Source organism: Aureobasidium subglaciale (assembly GCF_000721755.1).
Source record: "Aureobasidium subglaciale EXF-2481 unplaced genomic scaffold scaffold_1, whole genome shotgun sequence".
NCBI classification, from domain to species: Eukaryota; Fungi; Ascomycota; class Dothideomycetes; order Dothideales; family Saccotheciaceae; genus Aureobasidium; species Aureobasidium subglaciale.
This window is the reverse complement of record NW_013566994.1, coordinates 1290660-1306102: the sequence shown is the minus strand read 5'-3', so window position 1 is coordinate 1306102 and position 15443 is coordinate 1290660. Positions and strand designations below refer to the sequence as shown.

Genomic DNA, 15443 nt, shown 5'->3' with positions numbered 1-15443 from the left:
TCGATCAAGGCTCATCAGTGTACTCGTCCTCGATAGCATTTTCTTGACTACGCTTAAGATCTTCCATATCTGCAGCCCACAAAGCACTTCCTGCGGCAGTCGTGATCAAGAAGAACATACTCAGCACCGGCACAAGCTGCAAGAGAAGCGCAACGGTACCAAACCACATGTACTGGTATCTCATCGACTTTGCGCGAATAAAAATCTTGCGCTGATCGCTAGTCATACCCTTCAGGTTATGATAACGACGTTGCAGCAAAGGTCCAGCACGATATCCAGTAAGAATCAAGAACAGCGGGACGCCAACGAAGGGGATAAAGTTGAGTGGTAGAAGTACCACAAATTCGAAAAGTTGGCGGAAGTTGAAGGGTGCAAACACAGCGCCTTTGTCGCGAGGACCAAGAGCTTTGAGAGGCGTTTCAGGCTCCTCGGTGTCCACAGGGCGCTTTGCCTTGACGAGTTCGGCGTGGCCTCTGGCTACCATGACGGCGTCGAAAACGTCGACTTGGGTGTGGTCGACCAGGAAAGCCTCGAATAGCAAAGCAATGATAAGATTGCCTTCTGTGAGGACCAGGAAAGTGCCATTTACCCATGCCGAGCCTCCTTTGTGGAATAGCTTGAGTAAGGCGACTTGAGGTAGATAGGCGGTCAAGAAAAGGACGATCAGGATGAAGACGGATAGGACCACCAACGGTAGCATCTTTGCTTTAAGTAGTGGCCACATGTATCTGTGTTTCAAGAAGAACAGAACTCCCTACAAAAATTATTAGATCATGGTTCTCGAAGGGTCAAAACTTGGAGAGGCAAGACGACGTACCATCAAGGGGTAGAGGAAGCTTGTAGTAAAGTTCGCTCTCGCCCACCGGCGGAACGGTGTGTTGGCTGTATTGGCCATGATCGATGTCTGTTGCTACAAAAAATACTGAAGTTCAGAAGAGAAGGAAGTCGCGAAGTGGAATCTGGATGCCTGCCACGCCTGTTTCGCGTGCAGGTCCGTGCACAGATGACGTGAAAGTGGCCGTCTTGCCTCTTGATCTACTCTTCTGATTATTGCCTCTATCCTGAACGCCTATAATCGAAATGAATCAATGTATCCTGATTTCAGACGTATACTACGTTACTACAAGCTGTTGTAGCGATGGTTGATGGTATTGTCGGTGTGACCTTCATCTCCACCTCTCGCGCTTGGGCTTCGGCTAAATTCGTTACTTCGGTTTCACGATTTCAACGACATCTCTCTTGTTCGAATGGAGAATTGAACTTTCACATCAAAGTGTAACTATCGCAATTGCAAACATGGGCTCGGAAGATTGGGACGACGTATATTTTATGGTCGCGAACAGAAGACATGGATCTCAGCAAGGTATTCCGGATGTCTTCCACGTACCTCAATGTGATGGCAATGATGTGTTCGAGCTGAGCGCAGATGAGCTTCAACATTTTTTATCTACAGGGGCAATGACATCTGTGTCGTTCGTGAAGCATTGTCTTGAGAGAATCAGAAGAGTAGGTCTATTCCATACAGGCTGTAAGTCATAGCTGAGCACCACCAGGTAAATCTATACCTCGAATGTGTCATCGAGACCAACCCAGATGCCCTTGAGATTGCCCAACAGCTAGATGAGGAGCGAGCAAATGGCAAAACTCGGGGACCTCTTCATGGTATCCCCGTCCTTGTCAAGGACAATATGGCAACGAAGGACAAAATGCAGACGACTGGTGGCTCTTGGGCATTGCTTGGTGCCGTTGTTCCCAAGGATGCACATATTGTGCATCTTCTGCGTAAGTCAGGCGCCATTATACTGGGACACTCCAATTTGGATGAGTGGGCTGGCATGCGCTCTAAGATCTACTCAAACGGCTACTCTGCACGAGGCGGTCAGACCAGGAACCCATATATGCTCAGTCGTAGCCCCCAAGGATCAAGCTCTGGCTCTGCCGTCTCAGTTTCGGCCAATATCGTGCCACTGGCTTTCGGCACAGAGACTGACACTTCTGTCATCTGGCCGGCCATGGTCAGTGGTATTGTAGGCATCAAGCCCACGGTTGGCTTGACCTCTCGGAGCGGTGTGATCCCAATCTCAGAAACACAAGACTCGATCGGAACATATGGCAGATGTGTATCTGATGCTGCTCGTGCTCTGGATGCCATAGCTGGACCTGACCCAGAAGACAAACACTCTGTGGTACCTGAGAGACGTCAGCCTAAAAGCTACGTGGATAGCTTGACCACCAGAAAAGCGCTCTACGGTGCGAGATTCGGTCTTCCCATGAAACGCTTCTGGGAACTCGTGCCAAAACAGCAAAGAAAAGTGGCCGAGAAGGTTCTGCGGTTGATCAAGAATGCTGGAGCAGAAATCATTCCAGTCGAGATGCCATGTGCCGAAGAGCGTATCGCGCCTGATGGCGGATGGGACTGGTGAGTGTTGTAAAGATATGTCTAAGAAGGCCCTGCTAACACTGGTCAGGGAACACGGCAAAGAAGAAGTGTCAGAATTCACCATCAACAAAGTGGAATGTTACTATCTGATGAACGACTATCTCAGCAAACTCAAAAACACAAACATAAAGACCGTCGAAGATGTTGTTCGCTTCAACGATGAGAACTCGGGATCCCAAGGAGCCAATCCGGGCGACCATCCTGCATTCCCTTCTGGCCAGGTAAGCACCCATCGCTAGCTTCGGCGAAACCTTTCCACTAATACAATTCTTCCAGGACAACTTCCGCGAAGTAGTTGAGGCAAAAGGTATCAAGACCCCAGCCTACTATTCAGCTTTCCACCACATGCGAAAACAATGCCGTGAGAACGGTATAGACGCCGCCCTCTCCCCCACCATAAACGGCAAAAAGACCCCTCTAGACGCCCTTCTCTTCTGCGATGTCCGCGGCGCAGGTCAACAAATCGCCGCTCAAGCTTGTAAGGCTTCTCCTCTCTATGTCTTCCCACCCTTCACAATCAAACTAACATCCCACAAGCCTATCCAATAATAACCATCCCCATCGGTCTCGACCCCGATGGCATACCCATAGGTCTAAACCTCCAACACACAGCATGGCAAGAAGCAACACTAATCCACTGGGCATCCGCAATCGAAGACCTCGTTCACGCGGAACTCGGACCCAGAAATCCTCCGAGATATCAGGATTATTTGGCAAAAAATGTGCCGGTGGAGAATGAGTATAGGTATCCGGGTGCGCCGCCGAGGTTTGGGGATAGACCTCCTGTGTGCTGAGGTGTGGCAAAGGTCTTTGTGGGGTTTGTAAAGATCTGCGGATTCTGAACTGGCTTGTAGAGAATGGTTTGGAGATTGTTGTGCTTGTAGGAGATTTTGCAATGGTTGGTTTGCACGAAAAACACACCGAGTCGATCGCTCTTGCGAGTATTTCCTATACTCACATGGCGTGTCGTGATGGCAGAATTGCGAGCAGCTAGTGCCCCAAAGCTTTTGTGATATTGTACATAATGGTTGAGTCACTAAAGTGACGATAATTATTTAGGTATTGCTCGCTCAAGCCAACAAAGCGAGTAATTCAGATATAATATACTGCCAAAGAGTCGACACTCCGTTAACAGCGTTCGACTAGGATTCGTGCATCTACATACCCCCATGTCCATCAAGCATTCGTGCTTCTCACAGAGCTCTGTGTGGGAGGCGGCGGTAACGAAAAATCAAGAAGCGTATCCGGTAGAATGTCCCTTAGCCTCTCGTGTCCTCCATCCCTTTCCGATCCATGCTCATAACTTTCCACCCCAACTTCTTCTTCATCATATCTCTGTGGTACAAAGTCCAGATCCATGTCCTCGTCTTCCTCGTTGTCGGGAGGTAGCTGCGGCTCATCCTCCATCTCATCCTCATCATCAGAATCGTACATTTCGAGGAATTTGCGCAGGTGTTGTCTTGCTTCTGGCGGCGGAGATGATGTGGATGGGGGAAGTGGTGGTGGGCTACTGCTAACGTAGCCAGTCTTCCGATGATATCTCTTCAGGGAGTGGAACAGCTGTGTGCCGCCTACCGTGCTAACCTGTGAGGGCGGTATTGGTAGAATGATGGGAAGAGGTGGTGATGATTGTCTCTCGGTATTGTTGAGCTGTTTTTCAGCTTCCTCAGCTTCTGCTCGGAGACGTGCATCATTCTCGACAACAAGAGGTGGTGAAGACGGATACTTTCCGCTACTGACACTCTTGTTGGTTGGAGAGGATGGGATCTGAATAACTTCCTTGACCGATGCCTTTGGGAGTACAACGTCGCCTGTCAGGTCCAACTCCTCGATGTCGTCTGATGTATATGGTGCTCGAGGGTGTTGGTGTGGTGAGGAGTGTGGTGATTGTGTTGGAGGGTCCTCGTACTCTTCCTCTTGCGGTCTATGCCGTATGGTCGGGAGAGGCAGGTCATCGCCAAGTTCTTGTGACTGTTGCGCTGGAATTGATCTGAGCTTTGTAGTTTCCTCGACCTGTACTTCTTCGGTGCGTTCATCGACTCGGTCTTCTTCGGCCCCATGGAAGCTTCGCTCTTTATGAAACGCGTCGTAGCCCAGCCGATCTCGCTGTAGTTGTGTCTGCATGAAGCGGGCAGCATCACGGTCAAGAGCACTACAGACGGGGTCAAAGTTGTAGTCATAGTCGTCATTCTCGGCATAGTACGTTTCACCTCCGTACTGAGTATATGAGTCGAGAGGTAATTGTGTCTCTGTAACAGGTGCAATCTCTTCGCCGAACAGATCCGTTTGAGTGTCGGGTATCTGACTGCGAAACCTGTTCTGTTTATGCGGAGTCACCTGAGTAGCGGTATCTTCAGAGTCTGGTATAGTGCTGCGATGTTGAAGCGTTGGTGGAGGCTTGTCCGGTATACGAAAGGTGGGTCGATTTCGAGCCTTGACAGGCGAGAGGCGGAAGGGCGAGATTGGCCTGACAGGACTTTCAGGAACAGGACTCATACGTGTATCTTCGGCAGAGTTGTGTTGTGGCCATGCGTTCATGCTCTTGCCCTTAAGAGGCGAACGATCTGGCGAACGCATTGTCTTGGCCGAGCAGATGGATATGATTGCGCTCTGTGGAGTATTGGATGATGGAATCTCGGATTTAAATCTCCGTTTTGGCGTCCTCAAGTTCATGACAGGTATTGACAGTTCTGGACTCGGGCGTTGTCGTGCTTGTTGTTTTGGGAAGGCCGAGTCGACTCTCTCATCGCCATGCTCTGAACCCGGTTGCTTCTCCTGGCTATGCTCCTCAAGAGTTTGCATTCCCATGTCGGCTTCCTGTCCCGATTCCTCATCCATTTCGTCGTCTGATTCTTCGACTTGTGGGTCTCTCTGCGATCTGTTGAGAATTGATTGCGACTGCGAGTCTCTCACACCGTCGAATGAGTCGAGCCGTGCGAAGCGTAGCAGGAGGTCCGTCGGCCCATCTTGAACTTCTCCAACAGACGAAGACGGAACGTATTGTGTCATTGTTGTCTGTCTCTTGCCATCTGCTTCACTCTTCCTCTTCTTCCGCCTTGGTCTTGACCTCTCCAACTTGTCCTCCTCGTACTCATCATCTTCCTCCTCATCTTCGTCTCCATGCCCGGACGTGGGTGATGTACGTGATACAGTCCAGTGCGGTTGCTGCGTCAAAGTGGACTGTTGACGCAGCGGAGTAGGTGTGCTGACACCAGACGAGCGTACACTGCGTCGACGATTTGGGAACTTCTTCTGTCGTAATGGAGTTTCGGAGCGGTCAATCGTGTCGGCTTCCACTCTGGTTTGCTTCGGTGGCATACTCGCTTATCTCGACATTTATCGTAAGCTTGTTCGACAGCTTCGTGTTGTCAATCCAGTCGTGGAATCGTTGTCAGATGGCTCTCGAGTTGCCCGAGATGGCTGCGCGTCAATGCTCGGAAAGACGCGCCGAGACGCGTTCCTTCCGAATCTAGACTCTACGTCACATGCAAGGTGAATGATTATGGAAAAGTAGAACATCGAATTCAAATGGGTATATAGCGCCTATAATGCAATCATAACTCGTTCAATGTCAATCAATCGGAGTCGTAGGCGACCAGAGAAAGCGCCGGTGCCGGTTGCGTCTTTTCCACCACCTCGACCTTGTCAGACTCATCCTTCTGTTCTGGGACATTGCCAGGTGCCTTTCTTTTCATACCGGGAATCGCACGGAAAGCACGAGTGTCTGGATTTCCGAAAGACAGAAAAGGATCTGCTGCTGCACGCGAATTGTCTCGCACCTTTTTCTGGAGTGCTTGCTTTCTGCGCTCAACTTCGGCCGCAGCTTTGGTCTTGTGAGCCTTCGGTTCCTTGGAAGATGTTTTTGCGTCGACAGATTGCTGGAACAAGGGTCGTGAGGTCACCCGAAGTGTGTTGTCGCTGATTTCTTCGTCCGCTAGACCGCCAAAGTCAATCAATAAAGCGTGTTTTCTGTCTTCCTCATTCTCAGGCATCAGCTCAACATCCAGTCCCATCTTCTCCCTGAGCTCCTCGGAGTAAGCGTGATCCTTCTCTCTGACCTTTCGCTCTGCCCGAAACGTCCTTCTCAGACGCTTGTTCGCTTCGTATGGATCGTCCCAGTGTTGATCACGCACGTCTTGTAGTTCGATGATGCGTTTCCCTTGCTCCTTCTCTTGTACCTTGTCCTGCTTCTTGTCCTCGAGAACGGCGAATGCATCTTGCCTTCTGCGCTCTCTTTCTTCGGCGGATAGGATAGGTACACCCTCTTCTCCTTCTCTCACTCGATCTTCTCCTGTATCTCTTGCCTTGCCGCCTTCTTTGACGACATACGCCGTATTCTGAGGATCCGTGTGTATTTCAATCCAGCCCCCACAAGCAGGGTGTTTCATGCGAAAAGACCAGATGGGTGTACTATGATAATTGCCGACCTTTTTCTTTTCGGCGTTGAAGCGTACACCTTGGCCTACGATTGTCGGTTTGGGACAGTGGTTACACCATACCGCGTAGGGCATCTCGAAGCGCACCGTCAGGATGCCTTCTTTGATTTTGTTGGCCCTCTTGCCTAGAGCATGTTTGCCGGCGACTTTATTGGCTGACATGGTACCCTCGAGTTCGGGAGGGACGTAGCGTCCCATATTGAACCCCTGCATGATGAATGCGTAAAAGGAGCGATCGCGCTCCTACTTTGTGTGCTCTGGGGTCTTTGGAAGGTTGATGGAATCCGATCAGTTCGAGGATGCTGATCTGGATACGGCGATAGTGACGATGCCGAGGTTTGGCCGTTAGTCCGGGCGGTGAATGAACATCAGCTCCGAACTTGGAGCGATCTTCTTTCTGGACGAGCATCAACAACAATCAATAAGGTCGTGCTTGTTCACTGTATAACCTAGTTGTACGGCATACATCAGTACCCAGTAACCTTTCGCAGTAGCCTATCGGAGTGCTGTGATCCAGACAAGATGCCTGTCAGGTGTTCACTTCAAGGTAACCATCCGTCGCTGGGTTCATTCTGAGGCCACAGGGTATTCTGTTCAGCATCGTGATGGATCGTAGGACCCCAAGTGAAGTTGGCAATTATGCGTTGCTTTCTGCCTGTTCAAATTTCGGCTTCACAACACCAACACCTCGTCTTTGCTATCTACCTGCATTTTCGATATTAGTCCGCAATCCAACCCATGCATAGCAATATCTTCCTCACACAAGGCATCCACTCGAAAGACGTCTCCACGTATCCACCATGACACGCAAATACAGCATCAGTAACCCTGATGGAGATGAGGATTCCAGAGAGGTCTGGGAGCGCTTCACTTGGTTGTCAATCAGTAAAGAGTGTCACAAGCGAGGCTACTCTCCTGCGACCACTGCCTATGACGACAAAGGTCTTCTAAGAAAAGCAGCATGTCCTGATCTCTACCAGGAGGTGGTACGTCGAATGTCCGTCTTGTTTTCGTCTCTTTGTTCCTGACGAGAATCAGCATACTTACCACGACAAGCATGCAACTTACCATGGTATCATTGACGCGATGTCAGTATCTCGTACACTAGTATAGTATTATACGTGGTTAACAAGTGTACGCAGGCCGGTTATCAAGCTCAAGTATGGCGTCGTTACTATCGAGTGGACCACTCCCAAACAGCATGAACGTCAACAGCGCATCGCTGACAGCTCGTGAGCTATCACCTGATTCATGGACGTAAGCATCTACTGACTGCGATAGGCCATAGTGTTTGAGCATATTGAGGGCCTTTGAGACTGATATTGCAAGACAAAAAAAAATGCATCACGATACCACAATAGACAGGGCCACAAGGATATCGGCAATGGATCTTGCAGAGTTATCTCGATAATAAGCCATACTATCATACCACGTGTGCAATCAGACCGTCCTGCTCAAGATGCAACAACGTCATCTCTCATAGAATTCAACTCGATACCGTCACTCTTGCTCGTTCCCCCAGGTAGATACCACATCATAAGTCTTGGTAGTTTCAACAGTGCGTCGAGTAATGGATCTCTTGGTGATCACCGAGCGATCTTGGTTCATCTCGACGCAGCCCTCAACGTGCTCATTCGAGCAAAGCGGAGACACCTTCTTCGTGGACATGTCGCAGAACTTCCCATCCGATCCTACGAAGTCAGGACCCCAACTGGTCGCAGAACCGCAAAGATCTTCGGCTGTCTGATTTGTGAGATTGGAAACAATTAGACGCTTCCGCATCCACGGTCTCCTAGTAGCAGGAGCTTGGTTGACAGACGGTCCCGATCGCTTGACCTTAGGCGAGTAATTGGGAACGCCTGAGGGAAGTCAGGTTGTTATCTCGTAGATGCTTGTTTTGTGTCACATACCACTGATTGGACCGGTATCAGGCCCAAAGATAGTCGCAGAGCAGGAGAGATCTTGATGATATGTGTTTTGAACTTCTGTACTGTAAGCGTTGACGAAAAACTTCAGTGAAGCATAAGGGCAACCTGTCATCTCTCAGTACGTTTTGATTTTGCGTCATCAGATTGATTACCATTGGTATGGTCATCATCGAACCAGCTAGAGACTGTTAGCTCTGTGTTACATGCGCTAGGACTGAAGTTGACAACCCACGAGCAACGAGGACGGTATGTAGTCTTGTCCGGAAGTTCACCAGCACCTTAGTTGCCGTAATACCAGTTGTTACCGCACTGATACCCAATGTCGCCAGTCCAAGCAGTATCTGCGTTGTAAAAGCGAGTCAGTAAGGCTGTTCGATGGAACACCTCCCAGCTTTGGCATGAGTATAAACCAATTGTATGAGACCTACTTTTAGGCGAGCTACCATCAGATTGCGCTACTGAAATCCAGGCGATACATGTTGCATCATTGCCATTAGACACTGAGATGTAATCGCCCTGTACACCTGGTTGTCATGCCCACGGACGACAGGGAACTGGTCGCCCGAGAAGCCTTTGTTTTGACGCTTAATCAAGGACATGGAAGGCTGAGCGATATGTCCTGTGTCAATGGCGGCCGAATTCTTCACAAGGGCAACATATGTAAGGTCTCATGTGTAGTGATTTAGTCACATGTTCGGCGTAAGTTTCAGAGCATCCTGAATGATAAGCGATAGCAGAAGAAACGATTATTCTTGTTCATTACAGACTGGTCAAACAGCCGGAGTCGTGATTTTCTATCAGGCTTTGAGGACTTCATCTCTGGAGATACAGTGACGAGTCGCAAGAGTTTTGCTTGAGCTTCTCGCGAATGGACAAATGGGTCAACTTCTACTGTTGTGTTTTACGGCCAAGACGTGGTGATATTGCGTTTCATAGCTAGGATACCATGATATTGCATGGCGATATAGGCATCAGTCAGTAATTTCCGGGTGCTGTCCTGATCGAGATTCTCTCAGTCATGTTGTTGAGGATTCTCAGCCATGTAATGGCTACCGAAAATCGAGGCCAGCAGGTCTGCCTGGCCATCAACAGATAATCCATCGATCATGGCCTACATTAGGGCATCATGATCTCTCTCACCTGATTTCTCCACCTTACCTCAGCCTCTGTTCCTGGTGGCTTTCCGTGTGCTTGATAGCCGGGTATTCGGGCTTGGTCAGCCCTGCCTAAGGCTTGTCGAGGATATATTGGTATGCGGGACTGATCACTTTCTCTGTCCAGGAGAAGGAAAACCCGACCCCGGATCTGCTCGTTGATCAAAGACCGCTCTCGAGCGTCTCTATTCATATGCAAGCGAGAAGCAGGCAGCCGCCAGGTTGACCTGACCTATCACTAGGTGATAGACACCTGAGTGGTTTTTGTCGTTCGTTGAGTGCCGAGGTGTTGTAATCAAGGTCGCACGACGTGGATCGGTTATCTGCTGAAGACCATCCTTGTGGAGATTCAAAGAGACTTCTCGAGTATCCGGTCTGCAGCATCACGCATGAGTGATCAGTTCGAGGACTGATAAAATTGGTCATATTCCACAACGTGCTGCATGTTTTGCGTAGAAAAAGTTGACCTTTAGATTTCTGGGTGTGAATTCCTGGGTGTGATCAAGATTGACGGCACAGTGGGGATGTGGAGGTCGGTGGTTTCTTCAACTACGGACAAACATGCATAGACGGTGTTCATCAGATCTCGCCAGGCATCCTCGAAACTGGCAAACTCGAGCATGGGCCTAGGTTGTTTCGAGAAAACAACGGCGGCTGCCAGTTCTCTCCTAGACTGCAGAATGGATGTGAGGATGTAACACACACAGTCTACCGCCCCGGGTTTTTCTGCAATCGAATCGTGATGAGTCCTGACTAGCTTGCACCGCGGACCACCATCCGGAAGAGAGTTCAACCAAGGCCTAACCCATGTTAAGTATGCATAGAAGGGATGAAGTCGGTTGATGGAAAGGACGCCGTGTTGATTCTGGCAGATGCGGGCACGAGATACGGGAGTTGGCTTTGCGCCGCCTACGTATGAGCCGAAAATGGAGCAGCACTCGTACAAAGCAGGACTTGACGCCGCACGCTTCTCGGCTGACTAACAAAAAAAGTGTGTAGCAAGGAGCAAGCATATCCACACGAATCGTACAACAACAGGGACTTTCTCCGGACAATTGAAAGAGAGATTCTCCTTGACTGTTTTCCGACCGACTCAGGACAGGTTTGGAGCCGCCCGCCTGACTATGCATGCTGCACGGCAATGCATGTTTCCTGTAACGCAGAACCAACACATGTCGAGAGGGCTATAAGGAGGCTTGCAGGATGGCACATGCCAACATGTCAGAGTCAAGCGACATCTGCAGACTATTTTCTCCACCCGAGACAAGCCAATCTATGTTCAACAGGAATCATGATTGTTGACAAAAACACAGGCAACGAGATCCGACAAGAAATGAGAAGATTGGCACAGGCGTTTGCAGATGCTGCTCGGGAAGGGCCGCAAACAGTGGTTTCAAGAAATTCCTAGATTGTAACTTGTATCCACCGAATGAATTGCTAAAAGGATCGATTTGAATCTCTATGCGATCAAAGTGCCGTGGAGCTGTGCTCTAGATGGATGGAAAGCAGTAGCAAGCATTAAAGACGGTAGATTCGGAGAAAATAAGCTTCAGGTGTGGTCGCAAAGAGGCAGTCAGGACCGGGGTCTAGCAGCCACGCCGTCAAACGCCTTTAACGCGGCAAGAAAACGTGGCCTCGGTGGAGTTGCATGAACGTTGGTCTGCAGAGTGACGGCTGTGGTGGAAGAAGTGCTGTTACTGCGACTGCTAAGAGCTTCAGATGCAGGTATTAGCCATCAGCCCGGTGGATAGAGCATGTGGCAGAAACAGTGTTTCACAGTAGATTGGCGCGACACATGGGTTGGGGAACAAATAGCGAGGAGTTGTTGGTGAGGATCAGGAAATTAAAAGCTCCGATAAATGGAAAGCATCGTGCATCGGTTGAAAGTTGGACGGTGGATTGCCAAGGCGATTGGGGATTCGGTCGGGTGTGTCGTGTCGAAGAGTCGAGTGGAGATGGAAGGGCAGCAAGGACAAAGAAGAGGCCTTGATCGATGGCGGCCGTTTACAAGTAGTTTAATCGCAGCGAAAACAAGCGAATGAAGGGATTTGTAGAGTTGGTCGATGTCATTGGGCTTCTCTGTGTCCACCTGCCTTTCTGATTGTCCGAGTTGTATATTACTGCACTGCTAGAGCAGTAGCTGCACGCAGAGTCCCCCCTGCTTTCGCGTGTCACTTGTCACCGGCCGCGATTCATTGACTATTCCTTGCATCTCTCGGGCTGTACAGATCACGACCGGCTTCACCCGCCGCAGTCTAGAGAGCGGTATCCGCCCCTTGTCGCAGCGTGCTGTCAGTTGCAGAGTGTCGAGAGTCGTGCTGCTGTTTCGGCCAGCCACCAACCACGTTCGCTTGTCCACCTTTGTCCAAAGTCCCGTCCGCTCGCCGCCTTCACTTCCATGGCCGACCCTTCCGCACAACCTCAGAGTCAGCAACTCTTGAGGAAACACTCGTTGCAGTATTCGTCGTCTTCGCTTGCCCACCAATCATCCCAAGGCCCGCCCAAGCTACGCAGAAGCGCCTCGGCTGCCGTCCGCTCCCAGTACAACACGTCGTCGCACACGACCAATCAATCCCGCCGACCGACCAATCCCAGTCTTGCGCGCGACCTGTCCGAGCCTGAGCTGCGTTCCCACAACGGCCTTTCTTACAACCATCTCGCAAACCTCGACGAACACGCTGCCGACGAGAACCCCCAGCTGCGCGTCGTACCGCCGGACGGTGCAGCTCGCCCGGATTCCATCTCGCTCTTCAGCGCTGCCTCGCACTCGCACGACAACTCCCCATCTCCCTCTCCCGTCGGCTTGTCTGCACCCCACTCTGCAAACGCCCAGGCCCTCTCCAACCAGCCCAAACGCCCTTCCATCTCTCTCAGGTCGCAGACGGCCGGCTCGCGCTTCAACTCGCTGCGTCACTCGACTAGCTTCCGCCTCACTCGCAACAACTCATCCGCCGGTCCCATGGACAGTCTGTCACCCCGTCCGGAGGGTTCGAAACGTCTTAGTGATGAACTGAAAGCAAAGAAGAAGAGCAGCTTCAGCATATCTAGCTTGTTCAAGTCTCCCGGCCGCCCGACCATCTCAGCTCCCGAAAACCCCGTTCACATCACTCATGTCGGCGTGGACAACCGCACCGGCGAATTTACCGTAAGTGCCAGCGCGTTCCCGCTGTCTCTGAAGAAGAATCAATCACTAATCATACCAGGGTCTTCCTCGTGAATGGCAGAACATCCTGGCAAGTGCTGGCATCTCGGAGCAAGAACAAAAGCGAGACCCCAAGGCCATCGTGGACATCGTGACCTTTTACAAAGAGAATGCAGAGAAAAACCCCGAAGATGGCATTTGGCAGAAGTTCGGCCAGGCTCATGCGCGCGACACACCACAGCACATGTCTCCTCCAAGCGGCCTCACATCACCCATGGTAACTCCCAGCTCTGGCTTTTCATCAATGGTCAGCCCTCCTCAAAGCCCACGATTCCCACCCAACAACGAGGATAGCTTCGAGAATCCTAGAGCTGCTCCTCCTGTTCCCCGTAACGTTGGACTGGGCCTTGGTCCCATGTCGCCTACAATGCCCAGCAGCAATACAATTCCTCTGCGTGCGGCTCCTCGTCCTCCTGGTGCAAACGCAACTGGCTCTGGTATGACTCCTGCTCGCGCAGCCCCTGCGATTCCCACGTCTCCTCAACAACAGAAACCCCAAGACGAACACCCTGCCGTCCAATACGCACCCTCTACTATCAACGAGGTTTCACAGCCTGCTGCTTCTCGTTCACGGTCAAATACCGCGACTCAAGCACTAGCCGTTGCCTCACCATATGCCTACCAACAGCAACAGCAACAAGCCATGGCTGCGGCTCAGGTAGCACTTCAACAGTCAAATATCGAACGCAAACAAAGTCAACGTACCCCTCAACCACAGCACGTTCAAGTTCCAAGCGCCCAAGCTGTCCCTGCACCCGGCCAGGAGTCTCGCGTCGGGCCTGTTCCAAGACCAAGACAACGCCCTCAACGTCAAAGCCAGCAGCAGAACAGCGAAATTATCCAGAAGCTGAATGCAATCTGCACACCCGCGGATCCCACAAAGAAGTACCGTAATCTCAACAAGATTGGGCAAGGTGCTTCCGGTGGTGTCTTTACTGCATACGAGGTAGGCACCAACAAGTGCGTTGCCATTAAGCAAATGAATCTGGAACAACAACCTAAGAAGGACCTGATCATCAATGAGATTTTGGTTATGAAGGACAGCAAGCACAAGAACATTGTAAACTTCATGGACAGTTATCTGGTCAAGGGAGACTTGTGGGTCGTCATGGAATACATGGAGGGTGGTAGTCTGACAGACGTGGTCACATTCAACATGATGTCCGAGCCTCAGATTGCGGCCGTGTGCCGTGAGGTATGTTTCAATCCCTGATCTTCTTGCGCTCCCCTACTGACTCTGTCTGTCAAGACGCTGCATGGTCTGCAATTCCTCCACTCCAAGGGAGTCATTCATCGAGACATCAAATCAGATAATGTTTTGTTGTCTCTCGAAGGAAACATCAAACTCAGTAAGTCGTAGAAAGACTTGATTGAGAAGCCTCAACTGACCCCACGTAGCCGACTTTGGTTTCTGTGCACAAATCAACGAGTCCCAACACAAGCGTACGACCATGGTCGGAACGCCGTACTGGATGGCTCCGGAAGTCGTAACACGAAAGGAGTACGGTCGCAAGATCGATATCTGGTCACTCGGAATCATGGCTATCGAGATGATTGAGGGCGAACCTCCTTACCTCAACGAGTCACCGCTGAGAGCCCTATATTTGATTGCGACTAACGGCACACCTCAAATCAAGGCCGAAGAGGAATTGACACCCATCTTCCGCGACTTCCTCGCATTTGCCCTCAAGGTTGACCCTGACAAGAGAGCTAGTGCGCACGACTTGCTAATGGTAAGTGGTCCGTGATGAAGATTGTTTAATGCGGTTTACTGACATGGTTACCAGCATCAATTCATCCAAACGGCAGAGCCGCTGGCAACACTTTCACCACTTGTGCGATCAGCACGTCAAGCGAGAGCAGAGGAACGCAAGAACAAAGGCATTTGATAACATCATCTTGGCCGCAAGCATGGTTCAAGCATTTCTGAGCATTTAACTGGAATTTCCTTCTTCCTCTTCTACGAGATATGACAAGGCCTTTATTGAGATGTAGATGCATCTCTTCTGACATAGTCCAGCATAGTCCGATATGCATGGTCTCATCTGAGCTCACAGCCAAAGCTCGGGAAATGTCGTCAAAGGTCGATGAAGTCTGATTTGGTGGATACCCACCTACGTTTCGGTTTTTTTTCATTGGTTTTGATATGAAGGTACGTGGTCTTCGGACCGGTAGCATTGCAGAGCGCGAGTACATCGAGAGAGCAATAGGCGTTTACGGCGAACGATTGCTTTATGTCACTATACCAAAGAAAGAAGACATGAGTAGCGGTTAGCTAGAGAC

The 15443-nt window shown here is 50.5% G+C and overlaps 6 protein-coding genes across 6 annotated transcripts; 2 read left to right on the top strand and 4 right to left on the bottom strand.

Annotated features, from left to right (window-relative positions):
- Window positions 1-4: 4 nt before the first annotated feature.
- AUEXF2481DRAFT_1312 (uncharacterized protein) lies at window positions 5-895 on the bottom strand (the record flags this gene model as incomplete). Its single annotated transcript, XM_013492478.1, has 2 exons — window positions 5-754; window positions 818-895. 2 exons carry the CDS (start codon window positions 893-895, stop codon window positions 5-7), a joined length of 828 nt encoding a protein of 275 aa, XP_013347932.1.
- Window positions 896-1296: 401 nt separating this feature from the next.
- Window positions 1297-3234, top strand: AUEXF2481DRAFT_1311 (uncharacterized protein; the record flags this gene model as incomplete). Its single annotated transcript, XM_013492477.1, has 5 exons — window positions 1297-1506; window positions 1554-2419; window positions 2469-2661; window positions 2717-2918; window positions 2978-3234. The coding sequence occupies 5 exons, from the start codon at window positions 1297-1299 to the stop codon at window positions 3232-3234; spliced, it is 1728 nt and encodes a 575-aa protein (XP_013347931.1).
- A 68-nt stretch (window positions 3235-3302) lies between these two features.
- AUEXF2481DRAFT_199245 (uncharacterized protein) lies at window positions 3303-5862 on the bottom strand. Its single transcript, XM_013493017.1, has one exon. The coding sequence runs from the start codon at window positions 5756-5758 to the stop codon at window positions 3617-3619; it is 2142 nt and encodes a 713-aa protein (XP_013348471.1). The 5' UTR covers window positions 5759-5862; the 3' UTR covers window positions 3303-3616.
- A 93-nt stretch (window positions 5863-5955) lies between these two features.
- Window positions 5956-7153, bottom strand: AUEXF2481DRAFT_35759 (uncharacterized protein). The gene has a single exon (XM_013492742.1). The coding sequence runs from the start codon at window positions 7072-7074 to the stop codon at window positions 6016-6018; it is 1059 nt and encodes a 352-aa protein (XP_013348196.1). The 5' UTR covers window positions 7075-7153; the 3' UTR covers window positions 5956-6015.
- Window positions 7154-8042: 889 nt separating this feature from the next.
- On the bottom strand, window positions 8043-9476 carry AUEXF2481DRAFT_35756 (uncharacterized protein). The gene is made up of 6 exons (XM_013492741.1): window positions 9233-9476; window positions 9033-9145; window positions 8957-8982; window positions 8787-8909; window positions 8158-8735; window positions 8043-8108 (listed from the first exon to the last, which is right to left on the bottom strand). The coding sequence occupies exons 1-5, from the start codon at window positions 9248-9250 to the stop codon at window positions 8377-8379; spliced, it is 639 nt and encodes a 212-aa protein (XP_013348195.1). The 5' UTR covers window positions 9251-9476; the 3' UTR covers window positions 8043-8108; window positions 8158-8376.
- Window positions 9477-12356: 2880 nt separating this feature from the next.
- Window positions 12357-15049, top strand: AUEXF2481DRAFT_25706 (uncharacterized protein; the record flags this gene model as incomplete). The annotated part of the gene is made up of 5 exons (XM_013492597.1): window positions 12357-13103; window positions 13162-14355; window positions 14410-14509; window positions 14559-14893; window positions 14948-15049. 5 exons carry the CDS (start codon window positions 12357-12359, stop codon window positions 15047-15049), a joined length of 2478 nt encoding a protein of 825 aa, XP_013348051.1.
- Between the last annotated feature and the right edge of the window lie 394 nt (window positions 15050-15443).